This window comes from Pollicipes pollicipes, unplaced genomic scaffold (genome assembly GCF_011947565.3).
Source record: "Pollicipes pollicipes isolate AB1234 unplaced genomic scaffold, Ppol_2.1 Scaffold_2555;HRSCAF=2994_pilon_pilon_pilon, whole genome shotgun sequence".
NCBI classification, from domain to species: Eukaryota; Metazoa; Arthropoda; class Thecostraca; order Pollicipedomorpha; family Pollicipedidae; genus Pollicipes; species Pollicipes pollicipes.
In genome coordinates this window covers 19,770,787-19,786,150 of record NW_023596136.1, presented here as the reverse complement: position 1 = coordinate 19,786,150, position 15,364 = coordinate 19,770,787, and the positions used below count along the sequence as shown (strand labels likewise).

Genomic DNA, 15,364 nt, shown 5'->3' with positions numbered 1-15,364 from the left:
CTCTGAAGGTTACCTTAAGATGCATCTGGTCCCATCCTGCCTCGTCTGCCAGCATCATGCTACGTCTAGTTCCTTCTGATATCGTCCTGTTCCGTCCCGTTTTGTCTGGCTCGGTTCGATTCTGTCTGATCGCATCTGCTGCCGTCCGATTCCTTCCGACCACGTCCGGTGACGTCCGATGCTATCTGATCGCATCTGCTGCCGTCCGATTCCTCCGACCACGTCCGGTGACGTCCGATGCCATTTGATCAGGTGCATCACGCGTGGTCTCGTCTGATGCTGCCCGGTTTGGTACGGTCCCGTCCCATCTGGTCCGATGTGGTCTCGTCCGGCTCCATCCGATCCGGTCTCATTTCGTCTGTTCTCGCTCGGTCCCTTCTGGTGTGATCAGGCCTCGTACGTTCCCGCCTGCTCATGTCCCGTCCTGTTCAGTCCTATCCAGTCTCACCTGTCTTTCCCATAGCCAGTTTTATCCACTTCTCATAGCAGGCGTCAATCGTGCTGATTTTCCTGATGTAAATCATTTTGACTATTGGTGTGTTTTTTCATATCCGATGTGATCTACAGCTCGACAAGGCCTGCCAATGTTCTGTCCTTCGGCTTATTTTCTTTCCTCTTTGATCCCTGCCGAATATTTGTCCTTTGGCTTCCCTGCTGTTTGATTTTCCTTTCCATCTTTTATCCTTTGGCTTCCTTTCCGACTCGACAACAATTTTGTACAAATGACATCAATTTTCCATATGCAGAACTTTCAGTTAAATGCGTTTGGAACACTATCCAAACCAGGCATCATGCGGCCGCGTAATCATCACCATTTAGATGCAGTGATTGCCGTGCATTTGGCAACTTGCATCATTCCTTCCTTTCATTTTCACAAAATCAGTGTGCGGTGCCAGCTCATTGGTGCCATTCAAAGGGAAGGAATACAAATGTAGGAACTCGCGAGATTGTGCTATCCAAAGCTCAGGTACTGTTTTGCAATGTAACGACGTAGTAAATACAACGCGTAGACTTATTGATAGAACTTGATGTTTTAGCAAAGTAGGCACGAACATGTTGAAATTAATGTAAACAGACTGGAAGAAGCAGTAGGCGAATGTGTTTTTTATTTGCTATTTTGTATCTCCAGTGAGGCCAAGTTGACAGCCCGGTATCTTAGCACGTGGCATCAAGGTTAAGAAGGTGAAGACGTTTTCAACACCGATCCTAGCGTTGCAAATGCCTGTGCTAAACAGTAAGCTAACTTACCCGCACCCAGCTTCCTTCGCATTACTCGCATTCCTTCCACACGGGTGAGCGGAACGACGCAAGGCCTTAAAGTAGCGGGGACCTATCCTGCGTTCGACCCGTCTCTACCGGAGATCATCTTAATGGAGGCTCGGAGAAACAATCCCACACACAAAGCTTGGCGAAGCGGTGAGCTGTCGGAAACTGCACTGTCCCCGTCAACTGCCAAGTACAGGAGTGGGCTTCGGAATCGAGCGGCATCCACCCTGACGTAATGGGCCACGAACGTAGTGTGGTGGACGTTCTTCGTTATAAATATTCGGTACGTAAGCCCGCCATGCCAACCCAACAAATATAAAAGGAGACTTTTCATCCTCCTTTAACCGCAATATTGAACTGTTATGTGCGTAAAAATATGCATTGCTCTTATTATGGCTCCTGCACTTTATTTCCACCATTCGCCACGTTTTTTTTTCTTTGACGACTGGAAAAAGTAAACGTCGAACCTGAGATGGACTACAAAACGTTAAGAACACATGTTCATAGTAATTAACTTGCCGTAGGAGGGTTTTGTATATGGCTTTACTTGGCCTAAGCTGGTCTTTCCGTGCAGCTAATCCGCAGCAGCCTGACTATGCTCGGCGTCATGTTGTATTCAACACAAATCATCCTGTATCAACACAAATCATTCAGCACGCATACAATGACGCCCGGAGTATCACCTGACTATAAATGAGGATGTGAGAAAATCCGTAAACGCACGTAATGAGCAGATGCACTAATGCGGCAAAGCAACGCACCAACCGCAACTGAAGTCTCACTGCACCGCCCCTACGGCTGGTGCCACGGCCGTGGCCTCCAAATCTGCCGTGGTCAAGAAGTGAAGCACTGACAAGGCAGGGGTAGCACCGTATTGGCAGACGGGCGGTGACGTTTCCCCCGGCCACACCAGGCACCGCTGGCTGGCTGACACCTCGACCGCAGAGGGCATGGCGCATACGACCTGGGTGGCCACATCGCCCGACCCAACGCTCAGAGCCAGGCAGCGCAGCAGCTCCCGCCGCCGGACGAAACTGGCGGGAACGCTCAGACATTGCATGGCCTACGGTCGGGTGGGAACTCGCGCTGACTGGGCGAGCCCTCAGGGCCGCCGGACGCTGACGGCCAGGGGACTGGAGACGGACGCTCAGTGGGCGGGCGAGCCCTCAGGGCCGCCGGACGCTGACGGCCAGGGGACTGGAGACGGACGCTCAGTGGGCGGGCGAGCCCTCAGGTGATGCCCGGACGCTGACGGCCGGGGGACTGGAGACGGACGCTCAGTGGGCGGGCGAGCCCTCAGGTGATGCCCGGACGCTGACGGCCAGGGGACTGGAGACGGACGCTCAGTGGGCGGGCGAGCCCTCAGGTGATGCCCGGACGCTGACGGCCGGGGGACTGGAGACGGACGCTCAGTGGGCGGGCGAGCCCTCAGGTGATGCCCGGACGCTGACGGCCGGGGGACTGGAGACGGACGCTCAGTGGGCGGGCGAGCCCTCAGGTGATGCCCGGACGCTGACGGCCAGGGGACTGGAGACGGACGCTCAGTGGGCGGGCGAGCCCTCAGGTGATGCCCACTGGAGACGGACGCTCAGTGGGCGGGCGAGCCCTCGGGTGATGCTCGGACGCTGGTGACCAGGGGACTGGAGACGGACGCTCAGTGGGCGGGCGAGCCCTCGGGTGATGCTCGGACGCTGGTGACCAGGAGACTGCAGACGCTCAGTGGGCGGGCGAGCCCTCGGGTGATGCTCGCACGGTGACCGCCAGCGGGACAGGGGAGCTACCGCTGGCGCGGCGCGCCTCCACGCCGCGCGAGCTCCTCTCACGCGAGCGCAGGTCCCGCGTGAACAGCTCCTTCTGGGAAAAGGTGCAACATGCGTCATGTACACTGCTGGGATAGATGAGGTGTAACCTCAAACAAGCGCCACTATGTTGGATTCAAAAACGCTGAGGAGCCGAAGGATTTTAACGTCGCGCATTCGACGAACTGTCAAGCACATACCTACGCACATCGAAATAAACAACATCTTAACACTCATCGCAAAGATACAAGACAGTCATCCCAAATTGTGTGTTTTTGTGCGTTCTGTCTGTTGTTTCTGTACGTTCTGACACAGCCGACACAGCTCACGACAGCTTTCATGCGGTGTCAATATTTTTTTCCGGATGGGCAAGCAGATCTAGGGTTTTTAAGGAATCTGGGGGCCTCTTAGCCCATTACCAATCTAAAAATTTGCCCTTCGTTTCTCGTCCACCTTTTCAAAGGTACCTTTTAGGCATACATAGCAGAATAAGATTTCCTTTCGGCTCAGTGGGGCTTCCCGTCTTTATCAACGGGCCCTCCTCCTGGACTGTCGGAACTTCCCTCTTCGATCATCTGGGTCCTCCGATCGACCGACAGTCCCCAATGGAGATCATCTAGATCCTCATACGAGGCCGATATTGTCCCCAGCGGGCTCTCCTTTTGGTGTTTATCAACAGGGATCTTTGCCGTCATAATGGTGCCTCCTGGAATTTCAACGGGGCAAACACATATGCTTCCCCTCTGGTAAACGGCAAGAGGACGGCTGCTCCTTGCCTCCCGCAGCACCGCCCTGGTCTTATGGCGTGCGAGCTAAAGACATCTATAATTCCAAGAGTCAGCGACATCCAGATTGGACAACGGCAACCCTACATCCCGTATGGTATCTGTTTTCCTGTACCAACAAAAGTTTAATAAGCCACGGCGGAGAACAGCATCTTTGTACGCCATGGCGGAGAACAGCAGCCTTGTAAGCCATTGCGGAGAACAGCAGCTTTGTAAGTCATCGCGGAGAACAGCAGCTTTGTAATCCACGGCGGAGAACAGCAGCTTTGTAAGCCATGGCGGAGAACAGCAGCTTTGTAAGTCATCGCGCAAAACAGCAGCTTTGTCGGCCATGGCAGAGAGCAGCTACATTTAGTGGCGACGGTGCCCGTATGCGCATCCCCACACCTGAACACAAACAACCGCTGAAGCTCCCCACCCCTGCCATCCGTCAGGCATGCAGGCGAGGTGAGGCTTCGGGCTCCAAAGTCGAATCTGAGGCCAAGGTAGCCATACGACGCCGGAGTCGCAGCTCACGCCGGTGGCTTTGAGATCGCTTTTTCGCATTTGGAAATGCAAAGCCTATGGTTTCGAATTTTGATAGCCTGAAGTCCAGTCGAAGTCAGCAACCTCCAATTTAGACACGGGAAGCCAGAGTTGAAACCATCACTTGAAAATCACGAGGGCAAAGCCATGTCACGTCATTAGTGCTTTTGCGACGCACTCAGCTGCTGAGGCTATATGGCGTCGCCTGCCTCTTACCCTGGCAGGAAGGGCGGGCACCACGGGGAATCGAACCCCGTACCTCTGATTTCCCACACGCGAAGTCGTTAACGCATACGTCTTAACCACTACACTACCGGCACCCCACCAGGGCAAAGCCAAAGCCGAATCTAGGAAAAGAGGAAACCTTGTTTGCATAAACAAGTATCTGTTAAAACCGCATGCGAACAGAAGCCATCAAGGCCTTAAGGTGCAAATGAAATGAGGCGTGTTGGCATTCTGGATGAAACAGTTTTTCGGACATTCCTCATCAACGTATGCTAGTAAGTTCACCACATTCAGACTGCTGTTTCTCTGGCCCTCGTCAGCTGTCAGCTGATCCTGCGAATGGACGGCTGATTTTTGTCTTTCAGCCATGGAAGCGTGACAGCCTAAAAAAGTTATGTGTATTGGGGTGGCAGACGGGTAAAACACTTTTCGGGAAACCAAGTCCTAACTGCAGTGACCAAATGCGAGAAAGCCGAGGTCAGCAACTGCAACGGGATCTTGTCAAGCCAAAGCCAGAGCCATCACTCAAAAACAGTCTACAGCCGAAGCCGTTAAAGCTGTTAAAGCCGTTAAGCCGTTAAGCTGTTAAAATGTTGCAAAATTAGCAACGACGTCGAAGGCAACTGCTAAAAATGGCAGGAAGCTGAAACCACCCATCGAGAGTGGCTCACAGCCGAATACAAGACTGGAGCGATCGTGATAAAACTGCGGCTTCGCTAGCCGAGGTCGAAGCCGAAGCTGGTCCCCATGCCTGCCTCCCCACTCACGGGACCAGAGCGGCCACCACCACGGACCTTGCCGACGGGCGGCGGCGGCGGCGGCGCGCGGTCCCGAGCCTCCTCGGGCGCCGGAGAGCGGCCAGCCGCGCCTGTCGAGCGCTGGGCGTCGCGCATCGCCTTGATGAGGATGGCCGGCCGCGGCAGCAGGTCGGCCGGCGGCCGGGGACGCTCCGTCACGCGCACCGCGCTGGCCACCGCGCCCGCCGGCGTCGCCGCCTCCTCCTCGTCCTCGGCCGCCGGAGGACGCGAGAGGACGGCGCCCACGGTCGACTGCGGTCCGCGCCGACCGGAGCGGCTCTGCCGTGCGGCGAGGTCGCGGGTCAGGCGCCAAACACGGCAACGGACGAGTCCCCGTCTACACAGACAACCCACCCAGCCAGGTCAACATGGCATTCCTCATCACGCTCAGGATCAAACACGATGAAAGACATTTCGCAACTGCCACCCCAGAGGCAAGAGAACCAAACGAATGTACATCGCACAGCAGGTTCGACCACACACAAAATTTGCCCCGCGCAGGAACGTCACATGCAGGCTCCGCAATGTCAGAAGCATAACCCCTCCACGGAAGACGGAGAAAGAACGGGTGTTTAACAAGCATGCATTCACCACCCATTGCTAGGTGGATCTTCCACCCCGCGGTGGTGTTTCCACCAGGGATCAGCATCGATGACACAACACTACAGCTCGCTTCCTTGACATCACTTCCCCTGCAGAGCAAGACAGCCAGATCAAACTCCTCCGCCACACATCGGACAACGAACCAGCCATACCTTGGACGGTGCGTCGTCCCCCGCGGCGCGACGAACCGGAGACCGCGAGCGTGAACGGCGCGGGGCGGCGAAGGACGACTCCTCGCGCAGGTTAATCACCCGGCCGCCAGGCATCGCTGTCGAGGCGGGCGATGGCACCCCGTCCGCCGCCGCGCGCCCTGGCGAGCAGGGCACAGGTCCCACTGCGGCGTACTCAGCGGAGACGGACGTGTGGGCAGCATGGTACCGCACCGTCGCGCCTGTCGTGTCGCCTCCGCGCGCAACGCTAGACCGTCAATCCGACATAAAGAGCAAGTATTTCTGAAAACGAAGGTCGCTTAGAACGTCGCTGTCTTTCAGCGTTACAGCACAAAGAACCAAGACATGGCCACAGCCTAGCGTCGAGCAGCCCAGGACTACCGCCACTGTACCTGCAGGGCCGCCGTTCCTGGCACTGTGGTGCGCGCCCCCGCTGTCGTCCGAGGGGAACGAAATGCGCGGGTGTCGCCGACCGGGCGGCTCCTCCGCTCCCCTCCGGTCACCAGGTGTGATGGGCTCACTGATCTCGTCACCGTCACGTGACTCTGTCTCGCCGGCCCTGCCAGAGACGTGCCGGGACGAGGGCCGGTCACGCGACTTGCCTGGCTCGCCAGATTCGTCTGAAGCATGCCGAGACTTCGGACGGTCACGCGATACGGAGTCGCCGAACTCTTTAAAGGTGTTCCGGAATTTGGGAGGGTCACGTGACTCGGGCTCGCCGGATTCGTCTGAGCTGTGACGGGACTTCGGACGGTCCCGTGACGGAGATCGGCCGCATTCGTTGAACGTGTTGCGAAACTTGGGGCGATCACGTGATGAGATCTTGCCAGGTTCGTTAGAGGCGCCGCGAGAGTTGGACCAGTCACGTGTCTCAGAGCTGTCACGTGACGCCTCTCTGGACCGGGCGCAAGGGAGGGGTGGGTCGGAAGGGACGTCGGGCTTTGACTCCTTTGGCAAAGGTGATGACACTTGTTTTGATTTGGAGGTCTGCCCTTTCTCACTTTCTCTTCGACTTTTCTTTTCATTTTCAGGTTGAGATAATGAGGATGACCGTTTTCTCTCCTTCGTTTCGGCCGTATCTTGCAGTGGTGTTTTGGTAGACGCTGTCTTAGTCTTTTCTGAAATAAGAGATATTCATGTTTACGCACACAACCGTGAGGAGTCGTGCCCACTAAACATGGTTAACTTCAAGATGGGACAGTATTAATAGCTTTATTCCTCATAGAATAAACAGGATAATGGAGAGATGGATGTAATGTTTCGGCTAGATTGGTCTATCAACATGAATATTTGTATTCATCTTGATGCAGGCATGAATCAGAAATATCACATCTATCTCTCCATTCTCTTGGAGAGTGGAAAGATAGATGGAGATAGTTTGTTTGTTATACATGGAATAGGGCTATTAATACTGACTCCTCTACATGCAAAATGTTCCTCACTGGCTTCATGAGGCCAGTGAGGACCATTTTGGGGACCTTTGGGGTACTTTTGGGGACCTCACCAACAGGAGCACCACAGGGCCTGGCCTGTTTCCTCACTTAACTGCTAACTCCAGTCTGTACATCTGAAGTTCCAAGAAGTGAAATAAAAACGACCAACCATAGCAGTAGCAAGTTAGTTATGCCAAAGCTCCCATTTGCCAGCATCCATAAAACATATTCTGCTGGTCATCACCATAAAACATTCACCTTTTGCCTGGACACTCATGGCCTGAAGTCGGCCAAGGATCTCCTGAAGCCACTCCACAAATGCCTTTGTGTGTTCGAGCAGGAAAAGAGACAGATCATCCTCCATCTGCTTCTTGGATTTCTTGTTTACCACCAGCACCATGACATAGTCTGGAAGTTCTTCATCTGGTGGACAGCAGAATGAAAATCAATCAAAACACTGCATAGATGGCTTGTACCACAACCTAATTTGCCGAGTACTGATCAACTACCACTACTTGTGTGATCTTTTATGAGGTAGCTATGCTTTATGTTCACTCTTCACATTAAAGGAGTCTCAATTACTATTATAATCATGAAGTCTCACCATCACCAGTGAGGGAAGCCTCAGACATTTAAATCAATGTGCTTAACATGATATGCCTTGCCAATGCTAACCTCCAGCTCCACATGGAACAAAATAGGAAAGCCTCACCACCAACAATGAGAGAAGCTTCAGAGGTTCACATCAATATGCACAAGATGATGGGCCTTACCAATGGTAACCCCCAGCTCAACTAGCTTGGCTTGGATTGCTTTCTTTATCTTCTGGCTGATTTCAGACCTCAAGCCTTCCATTATGTATGCACTCTAATAGTCAATCTATTTCAGCAGACCTGAAATCAGAAGGTTCTTTCTTGCTGGAGGGCAGAGGTTGATAACTATTGTTACTACATGGCAAACAGGACTTTATTATCAGTTCTCACAAATACACATAGGGGCATTGGGCCTGACAAACGGGTGGGTCAACAATGCTTGGAAAAAGGGTATTGGACAAAATTGCTCGGACAAAATTGCTTGGAAATTTTAAAAATAGTATTAGGACCCATTAGACATGGAATTGAACAATAAACAGTGATAAGTAACAGTAATCAATGGCCACACATTGGTACATCTGAAGGTACCTGGCATCATCCTAGATTAACTTTTTTGCAGCACTGTCATACCTACCACAATGAACCAGAATGTAAGCTTGAAAAACAGGATAGTAGTAACTGTGTGATGGACACAAAGGGACACAGGGTGAAGGACAAAACATGATTGATGTTTGCCTATACTAATTTATCAGAATAAATATAAATTTAAAAGTTATTACTTTATCAAATCCTAATCAAGCAATGATCTACTTATTCATCTAAACATATCACTTTATTAGCTATTTGCATCCTATCCCAACTCATAAACTGTTTATTAGCTTGCCAGTTACTTAATGCAAATCATATTCATACTGTACCTTCCACAGGTACATTATTGTATGCATTTGCCCCCACAAAAAGCAGTAAAAAGACATTGGGGATGTGTGCAGTAGCATGGTAACATTACTTGGGTCAGTCGCACATGATATCTGTTTTGTTGGCAGAACTACTTTTTGTACTCATAGTATACATCCCCTTAACATTTATGTTCCAGCATTCACATTGCACACCACTAAATCTCAAGGGTCAATCGTTCCTGTGGCATTTAATAGATATAATACTAAAGTTTTAAAATGTATGGCACGCAGGTGCATTCCCAATAATGGATAAAAACACGTCCATTCTCTCGAAGCAGTGACACTTTGTTGTCGACCTTGTGTTGTTTGTTACTTGTTCCATTGCAAATAACGTTAATAAACAACAAAACAAAACTACGATGCAGAAAATCTTCCAATGGGTTATGTCATACGTACCACAATTTTGCAGAATAAAAGCTTGACAACTGCTAAACTAGCGCTGCCTCCTCCACCCAACCAACGGGAGCCCCGACGCCTTTGCGGTGTTCACACTTCACACACTCGGAATGTCTGTCATGCGCCAAAATCAATGCAATGAGGCTATGACTTAACCGCTGTTCTGTTACAATTTATGCCGAACACGTTACCCTCTAAGTATTCAGCTCATTTTCGAACAAGTTTTGTTACTTTTTCAATAGTTTCATGCGCTGTTACGAATAAGGTAACCTCAGATCACCATGGAAACTTTCATTTCAGTGCAGCTTGTGAACTTCCATGGACAGGTGGGCGTCAGATTGTAAAGTTCGTCTATGCTACACGCCCAACAAAAACTTTGTCATTTGGCTTGCAGCAGCCTGGGCCTTCCACCTCAAACGAGACGGCGACACGCTGGCCGGACGCGCCGCTGCGATGTGTTCCGAACGTTAAACGCAACAGGTTAAACACCGCCTGCTACACCATTGTTGCATGCAGCCTGGTTGGCCAACTATTCATTCACCGTAGAACAACCTCGGTACCATGCACGAGAGCATAGGCGTAGGAACGTTTCAAAAAGTGGGGGGGGGGGGGGCAAGCTCACGGCGTACTTCAGGAACTTTTTCTGGAACGTAAGCCTGATGACCGCGGGGTGAAGATGGAGGTTGTCTTCGCTCTTTATTCAGATGTAATGGCTGTTATTCTAGGTGTGCATCTAGAGGTGTTTCTCACTGGTACACAATCTTGCCTATTCGACTCATCTATGTCATTCGGCAGACAAGGCTATCCAGCTTTCCAAGATTATTTGTCCATTTCAACGTTGTCTTTCCTGGAGAGGCAAAATTCCACGAGCGGGTAGGCAGTTTAGGTTAATGAGGCGTCTGCCTCCACAGGGTAGATGCCAAAATACGGCTCGGACATAGGTTGGTTCGAATTTTGAACGTGAATCGATGGCTCATAATGCAACATATTTTTCATGTGCCTTCATTTCGCTGGCTGCTTTTCAAGAGATAAGACTTGTCGCAGCATTGTATGTGGAAACAAATTCGGAAGCTTGAAACTGCCAAAAACAGTGTGACAAAAGCCATAAAACTGGACAGTCTTCTTTGAAAATCCAGCCACAGAATGAAGGTCCTTCTGCCATATATTCCTTATCTGAGCCCTGCTTCCGTCCGCCGTCGGCGGGCACTGTCCTGGCCCGGCTGTCTCCTGAATGACTGCGAACTGATAGTATGGCTGCTTTGCTGCACATTTCTGGGCCAGCATTACTGTTAATTGATGTGTAAAGCATATGTTGGAAACCTGCAACAGTATCTTTTACCGCCTTATCTTCCCTTACACCTCACCACCGTAGAAAAAGCCTCCGGGAAGCTGTTTGGTATGAATAGGCCAAACGGACATTTGTCAATCCTTCAACGTAGACGACTTGATCTGCTTTTGTGTGTAGGCAGGGGCGTAGCCAGAGCCTACAGGGTTGAAAAGCCCTTCTTATGGCGACCCCCCTCCCCCCAGAAAAAAAAATCCGGATGTAGCTCACTTGTTCTCAAGAGATATGGCTTGCCTCGCTTTATTGTTATTTTTATATTGTAATCAGAACAGAAACGAACAGCTACCGTCAGATCAATTCTGTTTGTATTTTGAAGTCAATAAACTGTCGTAATCATGGGTTGAACGACCGCGTGGATTAAATCACTGGCGCCATTAATTTGCATTGGTTTAGTAGACTCTCTGAAAACCGGCAGAACTCAGGCTTCGTGAGAATTTTCATCCGGGTTCTACGGACATTGAGGACATTGCGAAGGCAAACGGTGATCGGTATGCTTGTTCAAAGTTTGAAAATGAAAATTGGAATGCAGATGGAGTAGTCAACAATGTGTATTAACATGACTAAGCCATGTTTGTCTGGAAATATTAAACACTCAGTCAGAATCGATAAGTGATACGATCTATGTAACGCGGTTTTTTAACATGGGCGCTCGCGAATCTCAGCAACAAAAATCTCGCCATCAGGCGTTGCAGTCTCCATAGTCTGTGGAGCGCTGGTCCAGTGGCTAACTTTTGGCCGTGGCCAGCCGGTGAACGAAAATGACGATGATTCTGAAATCAATGCCTTTGAAACTTCAATCCATAAAGAATACAAAGCATGTGACACAATTTTGAGCATGCGCACTCGCAAATCTAAGGAACAAAAACCTGGACGCCAGGCGTTGCAGTCTCCGTACGCCGTGCAGCGTCGGTTCAGCAGCTGGGACTGAGTCGTGCCCAACGGGTGGACGAAAATAATGTCGTGTTTGACAAATTACCTTTAAACGCTTTAGTATAACAAATCTGGCATTGAGGAGGCAGTCTGGGGACTTATTTCACGTGTGTGATATTTAGACTGATGATAAGAGCGGACTGGCCCTTAAAGCACCGCGAGACGGCGCTGGAATCTGGTGATGGAACTGGAAGAGTAGAGGCAGAATCTCAGTTTTTCGTGTTCCTTTAACTGTTAATTTGTCCAGAAAAACAAATAAACACGGCGCCCGCCGTCTGGTGGCACTTGCAGTGGCGGACACCGTTCGGTTTTACGGAAGCTGCAACTCGGGCCATTGCTGTCCTTGCTCTCGAGGCTGCGGGCGGGCACGTTCAAACCTTTTCATGTAATTCGTTTAACTATTCCATTCCGAAAAATATACGTTCTCAGGCAAACATGGGATGGCCTTGTTGGCTATATCTGTACTTATTTCGACCCACTATATTCAACAACAATGAGACCCCAACTCTACTTTACAATAACGAGACCCCTTATTTTCTTGCAGGCAAGGGAAGTTAAGTGGAACACCAGGCGCACATTACCGTTCGCGGTCAAGGGCTGAAGGACCACTCCGTCCCATCGTGAAGTGTCTTCTGGCTGTCATTCTGGCGACACGGGGCGGGATCTCCTAATCGATCCGGAGGCCACTAGAAGGATATGTCGCATCACGTTGTTCCCCTCCCTGACATGGGGACCTTCTGACCCGCGCAGTCGGCTCCGGATCTGTACAGGAACCCTCACTGACGCAACAATATTCCTGATCGCCGCAGGTAGTTTAATAATTGTCACATAGACCACAGTTCCAAATTTGTCTGTCCTCTTCTGAGATATTGGGGGCTCCCTGAACGTAGATTGTAGATGAAATGGAGACCCAAATTTGTATTCACGTGGCTAATTTGGGTTCGTTTTGAAATGTTCAAGATGCAGGCAGAATTTATTACTGATAAAAAATCATGTAATACGGTTGTGAACATGCGTGCTCGCAAGTCATAGCAACAACAGCCTCGCCACCCGGCGTAGCAGTCTCCATAGGCCGCGCGGCGTCGGTCTTGTGTCCGTGACGCTAAGCGGTGGCCAATGAGCAAACGAAAAAAGGTGACGCATCTTGAAGAAGATGGCTGGGGAACTAGGCAACTCGGCATGTATGTTAAATATTGTGCTAAAATAAGCTAAACACGACCTTAATCTGAAAAGTGGGGGGGGGGGGGGCAGTCAACACTGCTGACCCCCACCTTAAAAACAGGGGCAGCAGGCCATGGGCCCCTGCCCCCCCCCCCCCCCCCCCACCTGTTTCAACACCCATACACGAAGGAAGAAAAGATACAAGATAATCATGTGTGTGTTAAAATACGACTGACGGATAAATTTGGAAGCTACGTGCACTTTGCACTTTGAACAAGCATTAGGCAAAAAGCACAAAATCAAATAAGACTGACTCCACCTTCCCAAGGCCGTGACCCCTCTGAGTGTGTGTCATTGGAGCTTTGCGGCGCGCTCAACTGCTGAGACTACATGGCGTCGCCTGCATCTCACCCTGACAAGAAGGGAGGGGGCCGCGAGGAAATGGCATTCTTGAGCTCAATGGTCAACACCCTCGGACCCACCCTGCAGAGAAGCCAGGTGGCGTTAGCACTCCACACCGTGCGGTGCGGAGCGTTCCAATAGACGCGCGACGAGGCTGGCGGTCGCCTGGCGGTTGCAGCGCCCTGTCCGCCCCCTGGCGGCCGCACCGGCCACGGCTCCTCTCGCTACCTGCTGGCGGCGCCGCGAATTGCGTAGCAAGCTAATCGGAGCCGTTCAGTCGCGCCGTGGCCTAGATATTGTATTGTAGTGGCCACATTGGTGGTACCAATACGAATTCTTGTACTGTTATCTTAAAAAAACTCGTCATCCATTTGTGGTGTGCGATTCCCCTAGCCATTCATGACTTTGGGTCATCGATGACCTCATCTGTCATGACCCCATGATCATGCCATGACCCCCATCAGGTCATCATCAATGACCTGCTATTGGCATGTTTATCACATTTTGGGATAGGAACTTCGTATTGCCGATGCAATCAAACAAGACATTTCAGCATCGCAGGTCTCCATTGACCCTTTTCTGGCTTTACAGTGAGCTCTCAGTAGTGTATCTATTTAGTTTTTAACCAATCAAAAGTGCCTTCTGTTGACGGACAATTTATATTCCTGAACTACAGAAACACGCTCGCCGAGACTATTTTCTATCACACGGAATTATCTGTTCACAGCGGCAAGATAGGTGCAGCAGCCGTTGGTTTGGAGTTCTGACTCGCCGGATGTCTTCCAGACTTGAACACGTGTGTGCGTTAGTGTCCTGTGCAGAAGTGTATGCTATCAAATAAGTACTGTTACATATCGGACTCAAACGTATTCCTCAGGCTACTGCATGCGCTGACTCCAAAGCATTACCGCAGACCCTTGAGCGACTCGATGATTTCAGACACCCGGGAGTGCATGACATTTATGACATAGTGTTTTTTTCTGTCCTCCGACAAGCACGTGACCTTTCTATGAATATCGGGACACTGTGGCATCGTGGGAAATGTCCTCGCCGATGCCCTAGTGAATACAGGCATCCGTCTACCAACGTCTCTGGCAGTGTCTTTGGCACTAGGGGATGTTCTTCCTTTAACGAAAGTTTGTTTCGTTTAGTATTTTCAGAATCGGTGGAATATTTCACGCGCCAGCCAAGCGTATCGAATCAAACCTATCCTCCAACTAGCCTTGCCTCCAACCATTGGCGACATGTTGCCAAGACAAGCAGAGAGCAGTGGTCGCAGTGTGTTTGTGATGTTGTCATCCTCGTCTCACCCACAGTCACCTGTTCAGTCGCCATTCATGTCCAGTTATCATTTCATGGGATAGCCATGGGAGGGCGTCGCAGCCGTGTTGAAACTTGCAGAAACCGCTGCCCTGAGCTTCAAACGATAGTCACCATGCGACTCGTAGTTGTATGCCCTCAGGAGTTGGCCCAAATATAGCGACTTGGCGACCTCCAGCCAGTGGTCACCATGACGACCTTCGATGAGAGGAGGAGAGGGAAAATGGAAACCATAGCAGATATTGCAACCGTCTCCGATTTCATTAGCTACCAGTCGGATCGTCGCGACCTTCTACCGTTTGACTATCGGGGAGCATGACTATATCAGCTGCTAGGAACTCTGCAACCCCAGGTCACCATAGTGGCTTACGTTTTGTGTGGGTAGCCATGGAACCATGGAACCATACCATACTATCGATCCAAGCAATTCTAATAAAATGGTAACCGTCTCCGATCTCAGAAACTCCCGGTCCCCTTTAAGAACAGCGTTCATCACATGACCACCAATGTGACTTTTTTCATTAAGGTGGCCTTAATAATGCTAGCGGTTACATTGCTTCGCCCGCTTTAGAATGCGGTGGTGGTAGTTGACATAGTTGATTTGGAACTAAAATCGGTTCATAACTGATAGCTTTGCCTGCGATTTCATGTGACAAGT

At 50.7% G+C, this 15,364-nt stretch overlaps 1 protein-coding gene across 1 annotated transcript; it reads right to left on the bottom strand.

Moving 5' to 3' along the window:
• Positions 1-1,865: 1,865 nt before the first annotated feature.
• Positions 1,866-9,609, bottom strand: LOC119098868 (serine/arginine repetitive matrix protein 1). Its single transcript, XM_037221916.1, has 7 exons — positions 9,549-9,609; positions 8,377-8,520; positions 7,862-8,026; positions 6,563-7,288; positions 6,153-6,310; positions 5,395-5,676; positions 1,866-3,120 (listed from the first exon to the last, which is right to left on the bottom strand). Exons 2-7 carry the CDS (start codon positions 8,456-8,458, stop codon positions 2,983-2,985), a joined length of 1,551 nt encoding a protein of 516 aa, XP_037077811.1. The 5' UTR covers positions 8,459-8,520; positions 9,549-9,609; the 3' UTR covers positions 1,866-2,982.
• Positions 9,610-15,364: the final 5,755 nt, after the last annotated feature.